The sequence below is a fragment of the Rhinoraja longicauda genome, chromosome 6 (assembly GCF_053455715.1).
Source record: "Rhinoraja longicauda isolate Sanriku21f chromosome 6, sRhiLon1.1, whole genome shotgun sequence".
Classification (NCBI taxonomy): domain Eukaryota; kingdom Metazoa; phylum Chordata; class Chondrichthyes; order Rajiformes; family Arhynchobatidae; genus Rhinoraja; species Rhinoraja longicauda.
Window position 1 is genome coordinate 71,259,741 of NC_135958.1, and position 24,842 is coordinate 71,284,582.

At 45.6% G+C, this 24,842-nt stretch overlaps 1 protein-coding gene across 2 annotated transcripts in view; it reads left to right on the plus strand.

Moving 5' to 3' along the window:
• Nucleotides 1-4,160: 4,160 nt before the first annotated feature.
• Nucleotides 4,161-24,842, plus strand: part of LOC144594590 (E3 ubiquitin-protein ligase rnf213-alpha-like) — a 136,480-nt gene continuing 115,798 nt past the window's right edge. For both annotated transcript variants that reach the window (XM_078401324.1, XM_078401325.1), the window contains exons 1-11: nucleotides 4,161-4,274; nucleotides 8,822-8,993; nucleotides 11,795-12,106; nucleotides 13,754-13,904; nucleotides 14,299-14,522; nucleotides 15,976-16,138; nucleotides 16,729-16,952; nucleotides 17,652-17,814; nucleotides 18,585-18,796; nucleotides 20,915-21,041; nucleotides 24,445-24,617. In XM_078401324.1, the coding sequence (XP_078257450.1) occupies nucleotides 8,835-8,993; nucleotides 11,795-12,106; nucleotides 13,754-13,904; nucleotides 14,299-14,522; nucleotides 15,976-16,138; nucleotides 16,729-16,952; nucleotides 17,652-17,814; nucleotides 18,585-18,796; nucleotides 20,915-21,041; nucleotides 24,445-24,617 (1,908 nt within the window). In that variant the 5' untranslated portion in view covers nucleotides 4,161-4,274; nucleotides 8,822-8,834. The remainder of the gene's footprint in view (nucleotides 4,275-8,821; nucleotides 8,994-11,794; nucleotides 12,107-13,753; nucleotides 13,905-14,298; nucleotides 14,523-15,975; nucleotides 16,139-16,728; nucleotides 16,953-17,651; nucleotides 17,815-18,584; nucleotides 18,797-20,914; nucleotides 21,042-24,444; nucleotides 24,618-24,842) is intronic.

Sequence of the window (24,842 nt, forward strand, 5' to 3'; positions counted from 1 at the left end):
TAGTTTTAGCTCAGAGATACAGCGTGAGAACAGGCCGTTTGGCCCGCTGAATCCCCGCCGACCAACGATAACCCTGTCCACTAGTTCTATCTTACACACTAGGGACAATTTACAGAAGCCAATTAAACTACAAACCTGCACTTGTTTGGAATGTGAGGGGTAACTGGAGCACCCGGAGAAAAACTACGCAGTCACAGAGAATGTACTAACGCCATACAACAGCACCCATAATCAGGTTTTAACCCGGGTCTTTGGCACTATAAGGCAATTTTACTGCTGCCGTACTGTCTAAAGAAGGGTCCCATCCCAAAACGTCGATTCTCCATTCCTTCCTCCCTACCTGACCCGCTGAGTTAAACAGGGATGGGGGAGAAAAGGTGGGGGGGGGGAGAAATGAGGAGAAGGGGAAAGGATGTAGAAAGGGAAAGGCAGAGAAGGGAAAAGATAAGAGAAAGGGAAGGGGAAAGGGGGGCACCTCTAGAAGGGGCACAGGGAAGACTGGGGAAAGTTGGGTGTGGAGGGTTATGGGAATGTAAGGTCTTGTTAGTTAGTTAACCAAAAGTGGAGAATTCAATGTTGCTACTATTGGTTTGTAGTGTTGCTACTGTTGGGACCCTTGCTGTTCTTGATCCACATCAACGATCTGCCTGACAACCGGTCTACTGTTGGGTTGTAATGTTGCTACTGTTGGGACCCTTGCTATTCTTGATCTACATCACATGTGTCTAAACTCAAGGCCCGCGGGCCGAATCCGGCCCGCCACGTCATTTTATGTGGCCCGTGAGTGCTTAATTGTCATTGGTCGAATATCTTTTAAGTTACAGACATTTTAAACTTTAAAAGTTTCATTTCTAAACACATTTTTAAAGTGCTGTGCGTCTGACGTCACGGCCTCTCCTCACTCGCACCAACAAGATGGACGCCGTTAGTGGAGCCACCCGCCCGCAATCACCGCCTCCGCCCGCTCTCCACGCTTTCCCCGCTCCCCTCACTCTCCCACACCCGGGGGACACTCCCGAGCAGGAGGGAGATGGTCGGACTAATGGTCCGCTCATCCGTCCCTTCAACCCACGCCACGGCGTCCTCGAGTCCCCCCTCCCGCCCGGGCCCAGCACCGTTACCGCACACAGGCCGCAGCGCAGCGGGCAGCTTCTTCTTCTCCTTCAGCGGCCGCTTCCACCGATGGCGGCGGCGACGACGAGGGCCGCTGCCACCGACGGCCCGTCGCGACTTCACAAAGATGGCGGCCGCTCTCCTCACGCTCCGCCATCTTGTGCGCGCCTCCCTCCCCTCCCGACGCTCCCAGATCCGACACTTCAACAAGGAGGGCAGTTGACGTGGGGGCCGAGTGGGTGGAGGGAAGGAGGGGGTGGGGAGGGGGTGAGGGTGGGGGTGAGGAGAGATTGGGGGGGAAAGGGGGTGGGGGGGGAAAGGGGGTGGGGGGGGAAAGGGGGTGGGGGGAAAGGGGGTGGGGGGAAAGGGGGGGAGTGAGAGTGGGTGAGGAGAGAGTAGGGGAGAGTGGGACTGGGGAGGGGGACAGCAGAGTTGGGGGGTGGTTGGGGGAAGAGTGGGGAAGAGTGGGGGGGAGGGTGGGAGGAGCAGAGAGGGGTTGGGAGGGAGAATGGGACTGGGGAAGGAGGTGGTGGGGGGGACAGAGAGTGGGGGTGGGGGGAACAGAGTGGGGGGAAGGGGACAGTGGGGGTCAGGGAAAAGTCGGGGGTAGGAAAGGGGGAGAAGGTGGGTGGCAGGAAGGGGACAGAGAGTGAAAGGGGGAGGAGGGGGAAGGGGGGGTGGTGGTGGTGGGGGGGGGGAGAGAGTGGGGGTGGGCAAGAGGGGACAGTGGGGGTGGGGCGAGTGTGGGGGTAGGAGGGGGGTGAGGGTGGGGGGGAGAGGAGTGGGAGAGAGGGGCTGGGGGAGGAGAGAGTGGTGGAAAGGGGGGTGGGGAGAGAATGAGGGGGTGGGGGGAGGAGAGTGGGGGAAAGGGGGATGGTGGGGAAAGAGGGGTGGGGGAGAGTGCGAGGGTGGGAGGGAGAGTGGGACTGGGGAGGAGGGCAGAGTGCGGGTGGGGAGGAGGAGGGGTGGGGGAAGGGGACAGCAGGGGAGGGGGGTGGTGGGGGGTTGAGAGAGTGGAGGAGGGGGAAGGGGACAGTGGGGGGAGAGAGGAAAAGGTGGGTGAGGAGGAAGGGGACAGTGAGAGTGAAAGGAGGGTGGGGGAGGAGAGAGGAAGTGTGGGGGAAGGGGGGTGGTGGTGGGGAAGGGGGAGAATGGGGGTGAGGGGGACGGTGAGAATGCAGGTGGGGCCGGTGGGTGGAGGAGAGGGTAGGGGTGAGGGGAGGAGAGAGTGGGGGAGGCGGGGGTGGGTGAGGAGGGGTGGAGGAGAGTGGGAGTGGGGCTGGGGGAGGAGAGAATGTGGGGAGGGGGGAAAAGGAGGGCCAGTTACAACCGGCCCTTTGAGGGCAACCATAATGCTGATGTGGCCCGGGGTGAAAATGAGTTTGACACCCCTGATCTACATCAACGATCTGCCTGACAACCTGTCTTCAAGAGTGAGACTCTTCGCAGACGACTGTATTGTGTGTCGAGAGATCAAAGCTGCTGAAGATGCCAAGATTCTTCAAAATGACATAAACAATCTTTGCAATTGGGAAACCATTTGGCAAATGGGTTTCAATTACACCAAATGCTTTTTCAACAAATGATTTACTCAACAAGTCTATCACAAGATGGGAGACAACCTACTTAAAGAAGTTGATCACCAGCCACACCTGGGAGGTGAACTCACATCTGGCCTAGCCTGGAACAGCCACATCTGGCCTAGCCTGGAACAGACACATCTGGCCTAGCCTGGAACAGACACATCTGGCCTAGCCTGGAACAGACGCATAAACCAAATTGCCACAAAAGCAAACAGAACTTTGGGCCTTCTCCGGTGAAATTTATCCGGTTGTGACAAACCAACAAAGGAGGTAGCGTACAAAACACTTGTCCGCCCACTGTTAGAATATTGCCAGACAATATGGGACCCTCACCAGAAAAATAACTTTTGACACCCTTGACAAAATGCAGAGGCGTGCAGCACGGTTTGTTTGTGACGACTACTCAAGACAGTCAAGCGTCTCCGATATGTTAAATCGCCTTGACTGGGAGTCGCTGGAGTCCAGACGTACCAAAATCTGCTTATGTACTGCCTGCATAGAGACTCATGGCATCACCCCCAGTAACATATCTCACTTCATTCAATCCAATACCCAGAAATTTACAAGACAGTCCTCAAGTCACTTCATTTACCTAGAATCACTATATCCATGGACTATCCCAGAGTTGAACATCCTTCCCGACACCACCAGATGTGCACCAACATTATCACTCTTCAAGTCACAGCTCGCCAACCTGGACATGGATCATCTCACCAAACTTGCCCACATAAAAATCTAAATATCCCTTTTGCAACCAGTTCCCACGCAAGCGAAACCTGCACGAGATAGCCCAGCTGTTGGTAGTTGTGCAAGAAGAAACAGAAAGTAAGATACCCCAGCAGAAGATGAGGTGCTGTTCCTTTAGTTAGGTTGCAAGCTAAAATAATGCTTGAACTCTGTGCCTGTAAACTGCTGGTAACTGACATACTTAATTTCAGACCTAAACTCTCTCTTCCTGTACATCTAAATGAACTCATCTGTCGACCTTCAATTCCATTCCCCAACTCGCCGCAATCTTTTGTTTACTTGGTTTCCTCACGTTGGGAAAACGAAACTCAACAGCAAGGATAATAGAGCAGTTGCTCAACAGGGAGCTTTAGGGATCGTGTCCATTTCTCCAGCTTCTCTCAAAATTAAAATAAAACGATGGTGACTAAATAAATAAGAATTGTACGCAGTGACTTGAATAAATCATGTGGAGAATTATTCTGAACGCATCGCGTCCGGATAAAGTAGTTTGTAAAGCTGATGTTGGGACTGCTGTTGGCGTTTTAAAAGTTGCTCGCAATTTGGAGACGGCCCCTCAGAGTGGCTGCGCCTTTCCGCGGAGCGATTGGTCAGAGCGGCTGCAGGAATATTTCTGATTGGCTGATGGCGGTGTGTATCAAGGGACGTTAGCCAATGGGAATCGAAGGAATCACGGGTACCGGGCAGATTTCATGGGGCAGGAAAGGACATGTTTGCCGAAGAACCCAGGAGACAACTGCGTGGGAAGGGACTGCAGACACTGCCTTACACTGAACGTCGACACAAAATGCTGGAGTAACTCTGCCCACTGGACCCCCACTTTAACACCAGGTAAGTGTCCAGGGTATTTATTCACACGAAGTGCACAGTCATTTGGGTGAGTTTGTTTTTTGGGAAAAAAATAAGCGCACAAAACTTATAACGCACCCAATGTAATAGAAAGGAACTGCAGATGCTAGTTTGTACTGAAGATAACAGATACAAAATACATTGTCACCTCGGTTCTGTCTCTGTTGCAATGCTCTTGATCCTGATTTGGAAAATACATCAAGACTCAAGATTGATGGTGATGCTGCCCTAGCAATACTTTTCTGAGAAGATGCGACCTTATAAACTGAAGAAAATATTGAAACCCTCACGGTTTATCTAGTTTCTTCGTGTTGTTGTTTGTATGAACTTGCATCGCACTTTGTGAAAGGTAGTGTAAACTACTAATTTCTTACATGGTCCTGCTGGGAAAAGAGTGAGGGAGGACAACGTGGGATGTATCCACATATGAAACTGGGAGGACATTAAGGAAATTGAAAACAATATTGCAGGAGTTTAAACAGGGTCAATACATTAATCCAGCTTTTAATGCAAATTGTTGAATCTGGGGTTTATTTCATTTATGTACCAAATAATTCTTGAAGTGGCATCAAATAAACAGGTGCTTGAGTGGAATTGTTCTGTAATCTGCTAATGAAACGTCCCTGCAACATGTTCAGGTATTTTCCCAAAGATAGACACAAAATGCTGGAGTAATTCAGCGGGACTGGCAGCATCTCTGGAGAAAAGGTGACGTTTCAGGTCGAGACCCTTCAAGTGATTTTCCAACACAGAAACCTAGGCAATTGTTCCGTTTTGTGTGGGATGAGGGAAGGCGAAATGGAATAATTGAACTAGATTTTCATACTCCTTCAAAATGCAATTCTTAGTAACATGAAGATAAACTTGGAAAAAAAATGTTTGTTCTTCTGGTTCTCAACAGCAAAATGTAATTGTAAAATGGGCCAATGTAGAAGGTAGATACTTAGATCCAGATATCAAGAAAACATAAAACATAAATGTTTTATAGCATTAAGCCAGCCATCTTAGATTTGATTGCTGAACCAGCTTGTGTTTGGAGAATGAAGTGTTAATTGGGTACTGTAGGAAGGCAAGCGTAAATGAATAAGGGAAGTAACTATATTTGTAAAAAAAAAATAAGTTTCACTTTCGTTTTCTCGGCTCTAACTTGAATAATGTGAGAGCAATGACATTGGCCTGGATCTTGCATTGGGTTATCTGCACATATAGTGCCCTCCATAATGTTTGGGACAAAGATCCATCATTTATTTATTTGCCTCTGTACTCCACAATTTGAGATTTGTAATAGAAAAAATGACATATGATTTAAGTGCACATTGTCAGATTTTAATAAAGGCCATTTTTATACATTTTGGTTTGACCATGTAGAAATTACAGCAGTGTTGAGACATAGTCCCCCCATTTCAGGGCATCATAATGTTTGGGACACAGCAATGTCATGTAAATGAAAGTAGTCATGTTTAGTATTTTGTTGCATATCCTTTGCATGCAATGACTGCTTGAAGTCTGCGATTCATGGACATCACCAGTTTCTGGGTGTCTTCTCTGGTGATGGTCTGCCAGGCCTGTATTGCAGCCATCTTTAACTTATGCTTGTTTTGTGGGCTAGTCCCCTTCAGTTTTCTCTTCAGCATTTAAAAAGCATGCTCAATTGAGTTCAGATCGGGTGATTGACTTGGCCACTCAAGAATTGACCATTTTTTAGTTATGAAAAACTCCTTTGTTGCTTTAGCAATATGTTTGGGATCATCGTCTTTCTGTAGAATGAACCGCCGGCCAATGTGAGGCATTTGTTTGAACTTGAGCAGAAAGGATGTGTCTATACACTTCAGAATTCATTTTGCTACTACCATCAGCAGTTGTACCATCGGGGAAAATAAGTGAGCCAGTACCTTCAGCAGCCATAACACCCCCACCACCGCGTTTCACAGATAAGGTGGTATACTTTGGATCTTCCTTCTCTCCTCCATACTTTGCTCTTGCCATCACTCTGATATAAGTTAATCTTCGTCTCGTCTGTCCACAAGACCTTTTTTCCAGAAGTGGTTGCTCTTTTAAGTACCCTTGGCAAACTGTAAACTGGCCATCCTATTTTTGTGGCTAACCAGTGGTTTGCATCTTGCAGTGCAGCCTCTGTATTTCTGTTCATGAAGCCTTCTGCAGACAGTGGTCATTGACAAATCCACACCTGACTCCTGAAGAGTGTTTCTGATCTGTCGGACAGGTGTTTGGGGGTTTTTCTTTATTATAGAGATAATTCTTCTATCATCAGCTGTGGAGGTCTTCATTTGCCTGCCAGTCCCTTTGCGATTAGTAAGCTCATCAGTGCTTTCTTTCTTCTTAATGATGTTCCAAACAGTTGATTTTGATAAGCCTAAGGTTTGGCTGATGTCTCTAACAGTTTTATTCTTGTTTCTCGGTCTCGTAACGGTTTCTTTGACTTTCATTGGCGCAACTTTGGTCCTCATGTTGATAAACAGCAATAAAAGTTTCCAAAGGTGATGGAAAGACTGGAGGAAAGATTAGATGCTGAGAGCTCTTTTATACCTGCATTAAGTCAAGTCAAGTCAAGTCAATTTTATTTGTATAGCACATTTAAAAACAACCCACGTTGACCAAAGTGCTGCACATCTGATTAGGAAAAAAAAAAAAGAAACAACATACAGTGGCAGGCAGCCAAACACAACGGCGCGGCCATCTTGAACAAAATGTTAAACTAAAGCAGAATGGTGTCCCGCGGCCGCGCCGCACCGGGCGATGGAAGGCCCCGCGGCCGAGCCGCACCGGGCGCTGTTCAGTCCCGCGGCCGAGCCGCGCCGGGTGATGGAAGGCCCTGCGGAAGAGACCTAAAAAAAAAGAAAGATTTCCCCCACCCACACCCCCCCCCACATACCCACCCACCCTCACCACCCCCCCCCCACCCCCACATACACAACCAAAACAAAACACCCCACCACCAACACACAAACAAAAAGGACAAAGGACAAACAGACTGCCAGCGAGAGCAAATACTGCACCTGTTAGGTTGGAAGAGGTGCAAGTGAAGCTCTGGGTTGATCACTGCAGGATACCCAACCTCTAACAAGGATCCCCACCATGGATGCCATGGCCTCCTCTCGCTGACACCTGAGCAATTACAAACACCTGTGAAGCCATGTGTCCCAAACATTATGGTGCCCTGAAATGGGGGGACTATGTACAAACACAGCTGTAATTTCTACATGGTGAAACCAAAATGTATAAAAATTCCCGTTAATAAAATCTGGCATTGTGAACTTTAACCACATGTGATTTTTTTCTATTACAAATCTCAAATTGTGGACTACAGATGCAAATACATAAATAATGTCCCAAACATTATGGAGGGCATTGTACCTCTGCTCACATTACAAGTCCACACTTGCTTTACCTATGAAGATCCTTATTAATATGACTCTGTATTACAGAAGAACACAGCAGGATCTTGATTAGCTGACCAAGTTGGCTGAAGAATGGCTGATGGAGTTTAGTGCAGATAAGTGCGAGATGTTGCAGTTGGGAAGTCAAACCAGGGGAGGACATTCACAGTGAATGGTAGGTTCCCTGGGGAGTGTTGTAGATGAGAGGGATCTAAGATTACTAGTACATAGTTCCTTGAAAGTGATGACACAGTTAGATAAGGAGATCAAGAAAGCTTTTGGTACATTGACCTTCACCAGTCATTGCACAGACGTTGGAATGTCATGTTACAGTTACCTATCCATCCATGTTTTCCAGAGATTCTGTCTGACCCACTGAGTTACTCATAAACCTTGTGATTTTTTAAAATATGTTAATCTGATGGGATGTTGATCTGATGTAATGTATATTTCATTTGCAAGTTAATAACTGTTAATAAGGGACGTACCTTTAGAGAGGAGATGAGGAGGAATTTATTTAACTAGAGGGTGGTGAATCTATGGATTTCTTTGCCACAGGGAACTATGGAGGCCAAGTCATTGGATATTTTAAAGGCAGTGATTGGCAGATTTTTGATTAGTTAGGGTGTCAAAGGTTATGTGGAGAAAACAGGAGAATGGCGTTGAGAGGGAAAGATTGGGCAGCCATGATTGAATGGTGGAGTAGACTTGCTGCTGGGCTGAATGGCCTAATTCTGCTCCTTTGACTTATGAACTTATGGGCGACATGGTGGCGCAATGGTTGAGTTGCTGCCTTACAGAGCTTACAGATCCGGGTTTGATCCCGACTACTGGTGCTGTCTGCATGGAGTTTGTGCGTTCTCCCCATGACCGCGTGGGTTTTCTCTGAGATCTTTGGTTTCCTCCCACACTGCAAAGACGTGGGTTAATTGACTTGGTATAAATGTAAATTGTCCCTAGTATGTGTAGGATAGTGTTAAAGTGTGGGGATCATTGGTCGGTACGGACTCGATGGGCCGAAGGGCCGGTTTCCACGCTGTATCTCTGAACTAAATTAAGCTAAACTAGGTTTACAAACTTTGAATAATTAGATATTATTTTGGTAAAAAGAACTTTGTAAAACTTTTTTAGATGCTGTATTGAGATGGAAGACAACTTTTCTGAGGTGCTTCTGGACCTACAGAAAACACCTCTATCCGACTCACTCGCTGATCACCCTTCTCTATCAGCACCAAGCACTTTGGAGCCTGCTTCAACTGCAGTGGAAATTGAAGACTCTGATTATGCTGCTGCATCTGAAACTGTAAGTGAACACATAATTCCTCAAGTGTCTACCACTTGCAGGCCATTAGCTACTTGAGAAACAGATTCAGTGTCTTGTTTGGTTAAAGTTAGCATTTAGGTTAAAGTTTATCGTTGTCACGTGTACTGAGGGACAGCAAAAAGTCTTGTTTTGCACGCTATTCAGTCAGATTACATAATCCTTCACATCAATCCAATCAAGTCAAACACAACTACAAAAGTTAGAGCAAAGGGGGAGATACAGAGTGCAGAATATAGTGCCCAGCATTGTAGCAGAACCATTTCCATCAGCAAAGCGCAATGTGCACAATGGGATAGTGGTGAATCAGACAGTACTCTTCCCTACGGAAGGACCGTTTAAATGCCTGATAACAGAGGGGCAGAAGCTGTTCCTGAGTCTTGGTGGTGGTGTGTGTTTCCAAGCTTATTTTGCTCAATGTCATACAGAAAAGCATCTACCTTCCAGAACTCAGCAGCTCCAGGCTGTTCACTCTCACGGTCATGTTTTTATAGCAAAAGAGCAAGGTGAAATAGATAGACACAAAATGCTGGAGTAAGTCAGCAGGACAGGCAGCATCTCGGGATAGAAGGGATGGGTGACGTTTCAGAACAAGACCCTTCTTCAGACTGCAGCAAGTCTGGGTTAAAATGTGGTCATAGAGCTGGCGAGCAGGAGGAATTGCAGAGGGGGAGCAAGGGGAGCATTCAAAATGATGTTGGATGTCATACATGAAGGTAAGAAAAGTTGTCATCGAGCTAGTTCACTGAAGCCTCACTTTTATACAAATATGAATCACCACAGTTTATTATGTAAAAATAATATTCCGATGTATCATTAATCCTGGATGGCTGAATACAGTTGAAGAATATTATATAGGCTGAGAATTGTGTAACAGAACAGTCTCACAACACGCTTGACTCATTACACAGTGCAACCTGTGTAATATTAAGCAACATTAGGTTTAATCCCATGATAAAGTGATCAACTCAAAAGCAACTTTTGCCATTCTGATGGAAGCTCTCAAACGCTAACTCTGTTTCTCTATCACAGCTGCCCCCTGTCTTTCAGACTATCTGCAACATTTTCTGTTTTTATTCAGTGGAGGCCAATTCTCTGAATGCATTCAAGAGAGAGCTAGATAGAGCTCTTAAGGATAGCGGAGTCAGGGGGTATGGGGAGAAGGCAGGAACGGGGTACTGATTGAGAATGATCAGCCAGGATTACATTGAATGGCTGTGCTGACTCGAAGGGCCAAATGGCCTCCTCCGGCACCTATTGTCTATTGTCTATTTATTCCAGAAAAAGTCTGGGCACTTTACAAAAAGGTGCAATCAGACAAAACATGGATGTTGAAAAAATATCGGCAGTCCAAAAGTTCAGTTTGCTGTGAGTTGTGCAGTGACACGAATGCTACAATTCACTTTGATGGTTGTTTGCAAGAGAGCGCTAATACCCCGAAGGATGCAGTCTGTGTGGAGGTGCATGTTCTTTCTGTGTCCGCGTGGGTTTCTGCTGGATGCTCTGGTTTTCTCCTCCAACATCCGTAAGAAGACCTACAGATCAACTAGCTACTGTAATTTATCTCCGGTACAAATAATAGGTGGAAGGATCCAAAGGGGAGTTAGTGGGGAAAAAAAAAAAACTACAGATGCTGGTTTATACCAAGATGGACACAAAGTGCTGGAGTAACTCAGCGGGTCAGGCAGCATCTCTGGAGAAAAAGGATGGGTGACGTTTCCCTGAAGAAGGGTCCCGACCCAAAACGTCACCCACCCTTTTTCTCCACAGATTCTGCCTGAACCGCTGAGTTACTCCAGCACTTTGTGTCTATCCAAAGGGGAGTTGCCGGAGATGTGAAAGAGAATCAACTGCACAGCTACCTGGAAATAATAAGAAGAATGGGACTCATGGGATTGTACTGCTAAGAGCTTGCATGAACCCGATGGGCTGAATAGCCTCTTTCATTGCAATTAAGTTAAGTTATGCATTTGAATGAGGAGGGCTTGGCTCAATGCTGAGATCTCCCATCTGACATTCAACAGGCAGCTGTGGAATAGCCACATTTAGTGAAATGCTTGAACATTGACAATGTATTTCAGTAAGGGAGAGAAATAAAAAAAGGGTGGAGAGAGTGAAGGTGTAAAATCTACTCTAGAATATAAGGGAAATGTAATTTTTTTCCAAAGGATGGTACGGTGGCGCAGCGGTAGAGTTGCTGCCTTACAGCGCCAGAGACTCCGGTTCCATCCTGACTACAGGTGTTGTCTGTATGGAGTTTGTACGTTCTACCCGTGACCTCGGTGGGTTTTCCCCGGGTGCTCTGGTTTCCTCCCACACTCCAAAGATGAATAGCCGTATGGGCTATTTGGCTTGGTAAAATTGTCATTTGTCCCTCAGTAGGAAGGAACTGCAGAGGCTGGTTTAAACCGAAGATAGACACAAAAAGCTGGAGTAACTCAGCGGGACAGGCAGCATCTCTGGAGAGAAGGAATGGGTGACCCGAAACTTCACCCATTCCTTTTCTCCAGACTGTCCCACTGAGTTACTCCAGCTTTTTGTATCTGTAATTTGTCCTTAATGTGTAGGATGGTTGTTGTGTGTGGTGATCGCTTATCAGTGTGGACTCGGTGGGCTGAAGTGCCTGTTTCTGTATCTCTAAACTGAACAAAACTAAACTGAACTAAACAATAGGTTAAAACTGCTTGGAATGAAAATTGCATCAAAGTATCATAGTTGCTGCTTTGTGGTGTGTACCATTTGTGGTTTATGCCGAGTAATTTTTTTAATCTGACTTCCAACAGGGGACCTTGATCAATGAAGAGATCAAGGTACAGTCCGAAATACCATTGGGAGTCCCAGCAACAACTCCAGCAGATTCAGCTGCACAGTGTTCCTTTAATCAGGATTTAATCTCCCTGGAGCCAGTGCCCGACATCATTGAAGATCTGGATGTGTGCGATATTGATATCGATATCACCAATAATCCTACATCTAACCCACATTCGATCATTGGCAATGTGTCAACTTCAGAAGAAATATCTTCTTCCGCCTTTCCGCAGAACTCGAAGGAAGAGCAATCTCATCTGCTAGAATTTAAAGAAAAGTGTAGCGAGGTATATTATTTTAATGATTGTTTCTTTTTTCTCATTGCTTGGAAATTTTGTGAGTATATCCATAGTAAATATGCAACTCGGAGAGGGTCTGTGAAAAAAAAAATCTCGAAGAGGAATTGCTGTCAACTCGGGTGGCCAAGGCAACATATGACAACACTCTGCAGGGGCATCTGGCAATTTGGAAGCTTCTGTGTTTGAGATTAAAAAAGCCAGAAAGTGCTGGAGCAACTCAGCGGGTCAGGCAGCATCTCTGCAAGGCGTGCAGGGAGGATTAACATCCAGCTATGTGATTTAGTGGAGTAGGAGGTGTCTGTCCTCAGAGAGGACGGTGTGAACAATGAGATTTTGGGACACAGCAGCCGGTTTGTGCAAGGCGCAGTGCCACTGACTGCAGTGCGATATTGACCGAGTGATTAGGCTGGGTGACATCAAATGACAGATTAATATCGATGAGATATATAGGGGCAGCACAGTGGCATAGTTGCTGCCTTACAGCGCCAGAGACCCGGGTTTGATCCTGACTACGGGTGCTGTCTTTACGGAGTTTATACGTTCTCGCTGTGACCGTGTGGGATTTCACCGGGTGCTCCAGTTTCCTCCCACATTCCAAAGACGTGCAGTTTTGCAGGTTTAATTGTCTTCTGTAAATTGCCCCTAGGCTCTAGGATAGAACTAGTAAACTAGTGTGCAGGTGATTATTGGTCGGCGCAGACTTGATGGGCAGAAGGGCATGTTTCCATGCTGTATAACTAAACTATACTAAAAAACTGAAAATAGCACTTTGTGTTCTTTGTCCTGATCTACTTAAGGGAGTCTTGACTTAATCTTCCATCTGCAAAGTTGCATTTCCAACAGGGTAGCATTGAAACTTGACTCGTATTGCAAGCTGGAAGGGGGAAAAGTGAATTAGTCAGATGGTGGATGTTCATCAGCATATACACTGAGCATTGGAACATTAGGTATTCCAAGGCATTCATGTATTCACTTGTATGCTGGCTATTTTTCACAATCCAGCTCAATAGGCTAGGCCACAAGCAACAATCAAGGACTAGTCTCACCCCAGTCACTCCTTCTCCCCTCTCCCAATGCGCAAGAGGTACAGAGGTTTGAAAGTGCCTGCCAGATTCAGGGGCTGTTTATTCCCAGCTGTAATCAGGCAACTAAACAGTCGTCTCACTGCTAGAATGTGGCCCTGACCTCCCATCTACCGTATTGGAGACCTTTGAACTATCTTTAATTGGACTTTATATTGCAGTTGATGTTGTACCCTTTATCTATACACGGTGGATGGCTTGATTGTAATCATGTACAGTATAGCATTTTTGTTTGACTAGATAGCATGCAAACAAAATGTTTAGTTTAGTTTTTAATGTCAAATGTACTGAGGTATCTAAAAACAAGACGTTTTTCTTAACAAATTCTCCTTACTAAACATTTCATATATGTTTCCATTGGCTTTATACCTGAGTAGACTAACACATCATTTCCAGCTTTTTTAAATCTCTACTTTTGAACAAGAAAATGTTTTCATTGAATATATTTGTGTAAATTGATAGGTCAGACATTTCATATTCTACCCATGAAACCAAATCTGTTACAGAACAGTGAGCTTTCAGGGCTAATGAAGTTTTATTTTGTGTGATACAGAAACACAGAAATATGAATGAAAATGGGGAACCTTGTGTTGTGTTGGAGAAATCACCTTCTCAGCCTGAGAAAACATCCTCTGTGGGTTCCACTAAAGAAGAGGCCGCAAATCACCAACATGAGGTTGACAATCCTGAACAAACCACAGAAGGTAGATAGATATTAAAATAATTTCAAGAAGTGCAAGAGATAGAGACATTTACAAATGAAGGGACTAGATTATGTGTACTTACAGATTAAGCCTGATGGTAGGACAGAATTAATGCAAAATTTACTTGACAAAAATATTGGGAATAATATTGCTTCAAAGTTGTGTAAATGGCTTGGATTAGTCACTTGGAGGAACATGCAGTCATAGTGAGCAACCAACATATTATATTCCCTTCTACACCCAGTGAAAATTGTAGAGTTTTGTGGATGAAGTGGGTCTTTGCTACCCAAAGACAACAAGTACATGCACATAGACATTAGATCCTCTGTTTATACAAAATGGAGTAATCGTGATGGAGTGAAGGGAGATATCTCAATTAATTTTCTGTTGTCAGATGTGATGAATGTTCAGGCTCATCCAGAGGTGCAGAATATACCTGCCGTTCAGGAGACGCGCAGAGGATCTGGTGGTGAACCTACAAGCCCGGGTGGCGAGATTGGAATTGGTGGATTGGACGACAAATCGAAAGCTGCTCTTGCAGATAACAGCAAGTGCTCGCCTTCCCAAATGGAGACGGGCATCAGCACTAACACCGGGGCAGCCAAGCGATCAAAGCGGGTATGTACGGAACAATTCCAAAACGAGTTCTTCTGGAATCAAAGGCTGGAATCGTCAGCAAAGATTATTATACTGAGCTAAGCATTCACAAAAGAGATACAAAGAACTGCATAGGCCGGTTTATACCCAAGATAGACGCAAAGTGCTGAAGTAACTTGGTGGGTTAGGCAGTGTCTCTAGAGATAGAGCATGGGTGACTTTTCAGGTTGGGACCCTTCTTCGGACCCCTGATAAAAAAGGTTCCCGACCCGAAACGTCACCCATCCTTTTTCTCCAGAGATCCTTCCTGACCGCTAAGTTACTCTGGCACTTTGTGTCTCTCTAAGTATTCTCATGTTGCCATCACATGTTGTCATTTTAACTCTTCACATTCCAAAAAGATAGGAGCGGGAAAATAAAACATTTGCGTTAAATAATCATGTTAGTATTGTACATAATTTAAAGTCTAAAATTTCGACAAGCAGTTTTATCAACTTTCCACTTTTGAAATATACCTGGCATCCCACCCTGGTGGTGGCTGCAGAAACTGAGTAAGGGGTGTTTGGCACGAGGTGCAATGCTGCAGCGAACATGTACGAAGTGTTGGGGGGAAATAGCTCTCATGGGGGAAGGAGAGTGCTTCTGTTTTGTAGGAAGAAGACGGACCAAGAGGCAGGCTTGGGATCAAGGAGGGGAATGGGGCATGGGATCATGGTCGGCTCAGAACACCCTACCGAGCTGGAGCATGAACTAGAGGGGAGTAGTAAAGTTGTGAAGTGAAGGTTGGGGATAACAAGATTGTGCAGTAATTAAAAGTTGATTACTGAGAGGCCTAGTTTCACAAATTCGGCTTTGATAGAGAGCTGGTTTGTCATTGTATTACACTGGGATACAGTACACATGGGCACAGGTCTGTCACTGTGTGAAGTTATGATAGAGTCCCAGCAAGCATAGCTCTGACCCGTATTACACTGGTGTACAATACAGGTGGGTACAAGGGCATCAGTGTGTGACACTTTGGTACAGTGAAAGGCTTGGAGAGAGTGGACGTGGAGAGGATGTTTCCGCTAGTGGGAGAGTCTAGGAATAGAGGTCACAGCCTCAGAATTAAAGGACGTTCCTTTAGAAAGGAGATGAGGAGGAATTTCTTTAGTCAGAGGGTGGTGAATCTGTGGAATTCTTTGCCACAGAAGGCAGTGGAGGCCAAGCGAATGGATATTTTTAAGGCAGAGATAGATAGATTCTTGATTTGTACGGGTGTCGGGGGTTATAGGGAGAAGGCAGGAGAATGGGGTTAGGAGGGAGAGATAGATCAACCACGATTGAATGATCAGTAGACATGATGGCCCGATTGGCCTAATTCTTCTCTTTTCATTTATGTACTGGGGCTGCTTCATATTCTACCCACAAAACCAAATGTGTTACAAAACACTAAGGTTTCGGGGATTGAGGTATCTTTTGTTTTGTGATGCAGAAACGAGGGAAGAAGAAAGGAAAGAAGAATGGAAATGAGGAGCCTTCCGTTGTAATGGAAAAATCTCCTTGTCGTCCTGAGAAAACATCCTCTCTGGATTCCTCAAATAATGGGGGTGCACATCCCCAAAATGAGGCTGCCAACGCTGGACAAACCACACCAGGTAAATATTAATATTTTTTTAAAGTGCAAGATATTGAGAAATAAAATATTGAGCAAACGTCCTCTGTGGATTCCTCAAACCAAAGAAGGTAGATATTAAGTGTGTAAAAAGGTAACTGCAGATGCTGGTTTAAACCGAAGATAGACACAGCAAGCTGGAGTAACTCAGCGGGGCAGGCAGCATCTCTGGAGTGAAGGAATAGGTGACGTTTCAGGTTGAGACCCTTCTTCAGATATTTTTTAAGAAGTGATATATTTACAAATGACGAAACTTGGTTAAGTGTAGTGCCCAGATTAAGTCTGAAGGTAGAACAGAGTAAATCTAAAATTTAGTTCACTAAAAATACTGGAAGTATAGGGGAATACATTTTCTTCAAATTTATGTAAAGGTTGAGGAACCTGAAGCCATGGTGAGCAACCAACATTTTTTCTGGTACACTCAGTGATAAATGTAGAGTTGTTTTGATGAATTTGACATTTGTTATCCAAGGACCACAAGTACACACTTAGACTTTATGTCCTATGTTTACCTGGAATTGAGTAATCGTGATGGAGTGAAGAGAGATACTTCAATTAATTTTCTGTTGTCAGATGTGATGAATGTTCAGGCTCATCCAGAGGTGCAGAATAAACCTGCCGTTCAGGAAATGTGCCGAGGATCTGGTGGTGAACCTACAAGCCCGGGTGGCGAGATTGGAATTGGTGGATTGGATGACAAATCGAAAGCTGCTCTTGCAGATAACAGCAAGCACTTGCCTTCCCAAATGGAGGCGGGCATCAGCACTAACGCCGGGGCATCCAAGCGATCAAAGCGGGTATGTACGGAACAATTCCAAAACTGAGTTATTCTGGAATCAAAGGCTGGAAACGTCAGCAAAGATTATTATACTGATCTAAGTATTCTCACATCACCTTCATAGTGCAGGTGTTATTTTAACTCTTCATATTCCAAAAAGATAGCAGTGGAAAAGAAAAACTACTTCCGTTAAATAATCATGTTAGCATCCGACGGAATCTAAAGTCTAAAATTTCCACAAGCTGAAGTTTCAACTTTCCTACTTAACTACCTAAACTGAAGATTATGACCTTGTGGGTGAAACTCTCTTGGACAAGAGTTTTGAGGCCTTGCTCCAGCAACGGAAGGAAGTCTCGCATCTCAAAATACACGTCCACCTGCTCTGTCAAGCGTTACATTTGGCAAGTTTGCTGATCCTACACCATTAGTGGGTAGAGAGCTGGTGGTCCCAGGTCTGTCATTGTATAACACAGGTGGTATAACTCTGGAGTGCAGTACACATGAGCGCAGGTCTTTCTGTGTGAATTTATGATAGAATTCTGGTAAGCATAGCGCTGTCCCACATTACACTGGTGTACAGTACAGGTGGGCATGGGGGCCATTACTGTGTGACAGTAGTGGTACAGTAGTGCTGGTGATTCATATTCTACCTACAAAGCCAAAACTGTTGCAGAGCACTGTTTTCTTGAGACTGATGAGGTTTTTGTTTGTCATGCAGAAACGAAGGAGGAAGAATGGAAAGAACAATGGAAATAGGGAACCTCCTGTTGTGTTGGAGAAATCTCCTTGTCAGCCTGAGAAAACATCCCCTGAGGATTCCACAAACAATAAGGCTGCACATCCCCAAAATGAAGTTGCCGACGCTGGACAAACCACAGAAGGTAGATATTAATATTAATTTTGAGAAGTGCAAGACATTGATAAATTTACAAATGCAGTTACTTGATTAAGTGTAATATTCAAATTAAGTCTGAAGGTAGAACAAACTTAATCCAACATTTACTTTAGAGCGATTGAATGAGTGCCCGGGCGATGTTAAGTCCAGCGGCCGAGCCGCACCGGGCACTGAAACGTCCCGCGGCCCAGCCGCACCGGGCACTGAAACGTCCCGCGGCCGAGCCGCACCGGGCACTGAAACGGCCCGCGGCCGAGCCGCGCTGGCGATGTTAAGTCCAGCGGCCAAGCCGCGCCGGGCACTGAAACGTCCCGCGGCCGAGCCGCGCCGGGCACTGAAACGTCCCGCGGCCGAGCCGCACCGGGCACTGAAACGTCGGGTGTTGGGGCCATGGTGAACAACCAGCCTATTCCCTGAAACACTCAGTGAAAAATGTGGAGTTTAGTTGATGAAGTGGACCGTTGCTATCCAAGGACAATAAGCGCCACACGCAAATAGACTATAGGTCCCACGTTTACACGGGTTAGAGTAACCGGGATGGAGTGAAGAGAGATGGTTCTGGCCTTTTCTTGCCTCCAGTTCCCCCCCCCCCCCCCCCCCCCCCCCCCAACCGCCTCTACTTTCAGAAATGTTGCCTCTTTTTCTCCGGAGATGCTGTCTGACCGGCTGAGTTACGCCAGCATTTTGTGTCTATCGTCGGTATAAACCAACATCTGCAGTTCGTACGCACACCTCAACTTGATTTCCTGTTATCAGATACGATGAATGTTCAGGATTGTCCAGTGGAGCAGAATGAATCTGACATCCAGAAAACGTGCAGAGGATCCAGTGGTGAGCCTACAAGCCAGGGTGGTGAGAAAAGTGTTGACAATACACAAGCTGCACTTGCTGATGCCAGCAAGCACTCGCCTTCCCAAATGAAGACGGCCAACAGCACTAATGTTGTGGGAGCAGCAAGAAAGAAGAAGGTGTGTATGGAAGAACAACATTAATATGGGTGTCAGGGGTTATGGGGAGAAGGCAGGAGAATGGGGTCGAGGAGGAGAGATATATCAGCCATGATTGAATGGCGGAGTACAATTGATGGTCCAACTGGCCTAATTCTGCTCCTATAACATGGGCATATAAGAATGGTAGAATAAATTATTCAGAATTGAAGATCTGATATAAGACCACAGCACAGTGGCCCAGTGGTAGAGTAGCTGCCTTACAACGCCAGAGACCCAGGTTCGATCCTAACTTCGGGTGCTGTCTGTACAGAGTTTGTACGTTCTCTGACCACGTGGGGTTTCTCCTAGAAGTCTGAAGAAGGGTCTCGACCCGAAACATCACCCATTCCTTCTCTCCAGAGATGCTGCCTGACCCGCTGAGTTACTCCAGCATTTTATGTTTACCTTCGACTTAAACCAGCATCTGCAGTTCTTTCCTACCTGTAAATTGTCCCTAGTGTGTATAGGATAGCATTGGGATGCGGGGATTGCTGGTCGGCGTGGACTCTGTAGGTCGAAGTGCCAGTTTCCGCGTTGTATCTTTAAACTAAACTAAAAAAATAGAAATCAACTTCTGCATAGCATTCAGCCACAGAGACACGTTAGATAAAGTAAGGCATTGTTACTCTCGCTAACTACATGTCGATCAGATGGGCACAAGTGACATGCAGTGTATCTGTTCATGCCCGGAGACAACACTTGCAGCCTTGATGGGGAACAAAACGGTTTAAGAACATTAAATAACAACCATACATATTTTAACTATATTGATGGGTTTTCTTTCCTTTCACCTCGGCTTCTAGTTAGTTTAGTTTAGAGATACAGCACGGAAACAGACCCTTCAGCCCACCGTCCACACTGGCCAGTGATCCCCGTACATTAGCACTATCCGAGACTCCAGAGTCTATTTACAATTCTTACTAAAGCCAATTAACCTACAACCTGCACATCTTTGGAGTGTGATGGAAACCGGAACACCTGGAGAAAACCCACGCGGTCATGGGGGGAATGTACAAACTCCGTACAGACAGCACCCGTAGTCAGGATTAAACCCGGGTCTCTGGTGCTGTAAGGCAGCAACTCTACCACTGCGCCATTGTGTCGCCCCCTACATTACAATGGTCTGTGGTCTTGGAATGGTTGCTTATTAATTTGCTCAAATTGTTTATATTTCCAATATCTTGAGCTTCAAAACAGAAATAGCAAAATCTTATTTCCACCCACACCTCTCTTCTGTGTGCCCCAATTGGAATCATAACCATTTCTCCCTTCCCTGTCCCTGTCCCTGTCCACCGCTACTGCCCCTGGCATCACAACTCTCACTCTTCCATCCTTATCTCCCACCTTTTTGTCTTTTCATCTCTGGCATGGTCCAACCATCTGCCCTCTCACCTGTATCCACCCATCACTCGCCAGACTTTGACCCGCTCCCACCTCTCTTCCAGCTTCTTCTTCCCCCCCCCCCATCCTCACCTCAACCAGCTTCAAAGAAGGCTCTCGACCTGAAACATCGCCTATTCATGTTCCCTGAAGATGCTGCCTGACCCGCTGAGTTACACCGTTGTATCTGTTTAGTCATTATCTCTCACCTATATATCACGAGGTATCACAAAATGCTGGAGTAACTCAGCAGGTCAGGCAGCATCTCAGGAGAGAGGGAATGGGTGACGTTTCGGGTCGAGACCCTTCTTCAGACTGATGTCAGGGGGGCGGGACAAAGAAAGGATATAGGTGGAGACAGGAAGACAGTGGGAGAACAGGGGAGGGGGGGGGGGGAAGAGAGAGACAGAGGAACTATCTAAAGTTGGAGAAGTCAATGTTCATACCTTTGGGCTGCAAGCTGCCCAAGCGAAATATGAGGTGCTGTTCCTCCAATTTCTGGTGGGCCTCACTATGGCACTGGAGGAGGCCCATGACAGAAAGGTTAGACTGGGAGTGGGAAGGGGAGTTGAAGTGCTCAGACACCGGGAGATCAGGTTGGTTAAGGCGGACTGAGCGAAGGTGTTGAGCGAAACGATCGCCGAGCCAAATACAATTTCTGACTTTTCCCTTGCATGAAGCACGTTGCTCATTTGTCCTTATTGTTTTTTTTGGCAGAAGAATCGCAAAAAGAAGAACAAGAAAAACGCCTCGGTTCAGACTAAAGAGACCATTCAGAAGGAAACGTTGGATGAAAATTCATTAGAGCCCCATGCGTCCTGTCAGCCTGAGAATTCCACTGAAGGTGACGTTCAGATGTCTTAAAACCTGATTCACATACTGATTTTAAGTTAAAGGAATGCTTTATTTCATTGTTAGAACTAATACATTTATAAGTTCTGCTCCCAGAACTTATGCACTTTAGTTCATGTGATAGGAGCAGAATTTGACCATTCGGCCCATCGAGTCTATTCTGCCATGCAATCATGGCTGATCTATCTTTCCCTATCAACCCCGTTCTCCTGCCTTTTCCCCAATAACCTTTGACACCCTTACTAACGAAGAATCTATCAATCTCTGCTTTAATAAATACCCAATTAACTCATGGTGGAAGAGTTTTTAATGTGGCAAACATAAACATACCATTGTCAGATGTTGAACTTGGGTCTCTTAAACCAAATTGACAGCAGCGTGGAGCTGGAGGTGTGGTCTTCTGCTTCTAATAATTGGGTCAAATTTCAGAAATATAGTCTGACGTACAACCGCTGCTTTCTTCTGTTTGCAGTTGAGGATAAATGACTGTGATTTAACATTTTTCTAGGTCTGATCCAAGCTGACAGGGTGGTGTTATGGTTAGCCTACTGGATGAGTATGCAGAGCGATACACTACCAATAGATTTGTTCAATTTGCACAATGACGGCTGTGGAGTTTAGTTTAGAGATACACCGTGGAAACAGGCTCTTCGGCCCACCAAATCCATGCCGATCATCTGTTCACAGTAGTTCAGTGTTATCCCACTTTCCCACATTGACATTTTCTCCAGAGGTGCTGCCTGACCCACCAGCATTTTATGTCTAACTTCAGACATTGTTGCTTTAAGAAATTATTGTCCCCCTTTAAGAGCATCAGCCATGATCATATTGAATGGCGGTGCAGGCTCGAAGGGCCGAATGGCCTACTCCTGCACCTATTTTCTATGTTTCTAAGAGAGTAAATGCCTGTACCGGCTGTTTTTGCGGGTGTAAACTCTAAAGCACTTGAAGAAAGATCAATGTATAGCAATCTACATCTGCTAGGCGCTGAAGGGGGAGGGCTGGGCGTAGGAGCAATGTTGCCTGGGTCCCCAGTGAAAGATTATTTTTTCAGTCTCCCCATTCCAGCAACAAATAGAACAGGAGACGCAAGGTACACTATGTTTGTACAAAAATAGACACAAAGTGCGGGTGTAACTCAGCGGGTCAGGCAGCATCTCTGGAGAACATGGATGGGTGATGCTTCCTTGTGGTTGTGCATCAGGGCCCCTCAATTGTCACATAGAACTACCGGCGCCAAGTTTTTTTCTTTTAAAATTCACTCTTGTTTTTTTCCCATACATGATGCCCCATTTTCACATAATTCCGTTTTTTTCCCCTCGCCTGACACCCATGCCACTTTATTGTAAAATGCTGCAGGAAATGCTCAATGGGTCAGGCAGCATCTGCAGAGGTAGAAACTGTCGATGTTTCTAGAGAATAACCTTGCACCACAAATGGGACAATTTAGAAAATAGAAAATATAGAAACAGTGCTGTAGCTGCTGGTTAATTTAGCCTAGTTTAGTTTGGTTTCTTGTCATGTGTACCGAGGTGCAGTGAAAAGCTTTTTTGCAGCGTGCTAACCAGTCAGCGGAAAGACTATCCATGATTACAATCATGCCGTCCACAAAGTGTATAGAAACATGAAATGAAGTGAATAACGTTTAGTGCAAAGGATAGCCCAAAGGTCTTCAATTAGGTAGATAGTAGCTCAAGACTCCTCTCTACTTGTTGGTAAGATGGTTCAGTTGCACAATTCAGATGGTTCAATGCACAAAGTGCTGGAGTAACTCAGCCGTGTCAGGCAGCGTCTCTGGAGAACATGGATAGAAACAGGCTGGTTTAAATTGCAGAGAAGGCAAAGCTGTAGAGAGACCTAAAGGAATGCCTGATAAGATCAAGAAGATCAGGTGGCGCAGAAGACTTACTAACGCCACCTTATCTCTCTGAGAGAGTTGTAAAATGGAGGAAGAAGGGAAACAATATCTGCAGGAACTGTGATATCCAGAAGACTGTAGTTGCTGGAAGTTTGAAGTGCGTGAAAATGCTGGGAAAGCTTTTCTGTCCTGGCCATTTCTGGTGTAACTCAATGTTTTTCTCTCCCCATGGATGCTGGTGGGCTTTCTCAGCATTCTCCTTGAATTGAATTGAATAAATTTTACTTGCCAAGTATGTATACATACAAGGATTTTGCCTTGGGACTTTGCTCGCATGTAACAACACGATGTACAGTAGTCAATTAAAAATAAAACATTATAATTTCAACGTGAAGAATGAAATGAAATACCAGAGCAAAAAGAGGCCGCAGACTATTGGCTGTTTAAAGCTACTGCTCGTGGGGAAAAAAAGTTGTTTTTATGTCTGGCTGTGGCTGCTTTGACAGTCCGGAGTCACTTTCCAAAGGGAAATGCTTCAAAGAGCTTATGGCCATGGTGAGAGGGGTCAGAGATGATCTTGCCCGCTCGCTTCCTGGCCCTTGCAGTGGACAGTTTGTCGATGGGGGGAAGGTTGCAGCCTTCATGGTCCACTCTGTGTAGTTGAAAGCCAGCCAGCCGCAGCGCGTTGTCCAGGATCGACTCACACAGCCAGGTCCTGGTGAAGCACAGGGCAGCTGCACGACAGAAGTCCTTGCTTGTTTGGCACAGGAGTTGCAGTTCGTCCACTCTGTTGTTGAGAGAACGTATATTTGCAAGAAATATACTTGGGAGCGCTGTGCGTAATCCTCGTCGCCGGAGTCGGGCGAGTGCTCCAGAGCGCTCACCCCGGGTCCTCCTCCATCTCAAGACCTTGAACGCAGCCCTGCGGACAAGAATGTCAATAGACAATAGGTGCAGAAGTAGGCCATTCGGCCCTTCGAGCCAGCACCACCATTCAATGTGATCATGGCTGATCATTCACAATCAGTACCCCGTTCCTGCCTTCTCCCCATGTCCAAACAATCCAGCGAGTGAGAGAAATCCGGAGCAATGTTTGGAGGTACCGGATATCAGATGTTAATGAGTACCTCTCTCATGAAAGTAATCTTAGTGGGATTTTCACAGACGACATAAATGAACAACCACAGACTAAACATCCAGGAGCAGTACACCGTGGCAGCCATCGTCGGCGCCATTTTACAGAGAGGCGTTCATTTCATATCTCCAGTAACCAGTGAGTTCTGCACTTTGCACTTCAAGCAGTTTGTTGAACTGGACTAAATATTGGGTTAAATAGTAATGTGCTCAGTTGAAATTCCCAATATAAGAGACTTCAACAAAGAACGGCCATTTGCAAATTCTTTCAAAGTGCAATTTTTTCACGTGTAAATCAGTCCAGTTTTGTACGTATTGGTGTTTTATCTAAAGGAGTATTGTTTATTAATGAGTCTTCAAATATTCTGTTCCAAGCTTATGTTATGAAGCTTGTATTCTGCAGATACTAACAAAACGTCGCTGGTTGTCGGTGATCCAGAGGTCACCACAGAAGAAAAACAGGGAGCATCTGATAAAAATCAGAATCTGGAGGGTCTGCAGGATGATTCCAAAGAAGCAACTTCTTCCTTGGATAGCTCCACAGCAAGTGACAAGGACCTCAAAAGTACACCAGAGGTATAGTTGTGTTGAATCATAGTTGGTCATAGAGTCTTACAGCATGGAAATGGGCCTCTCAGCCCAACTTGCCCACACCGGCCAACATGTCCCAGCTACACTAATCCTGCCTACCTATGGCCCTATAGCCCACCAAGTCCACTCCGACCATCGATCACCCGTTCACACTAGTTCTATGTTATGCCACTTTCTCATCCACACACTTATTTATTAGGAGCAATTTAC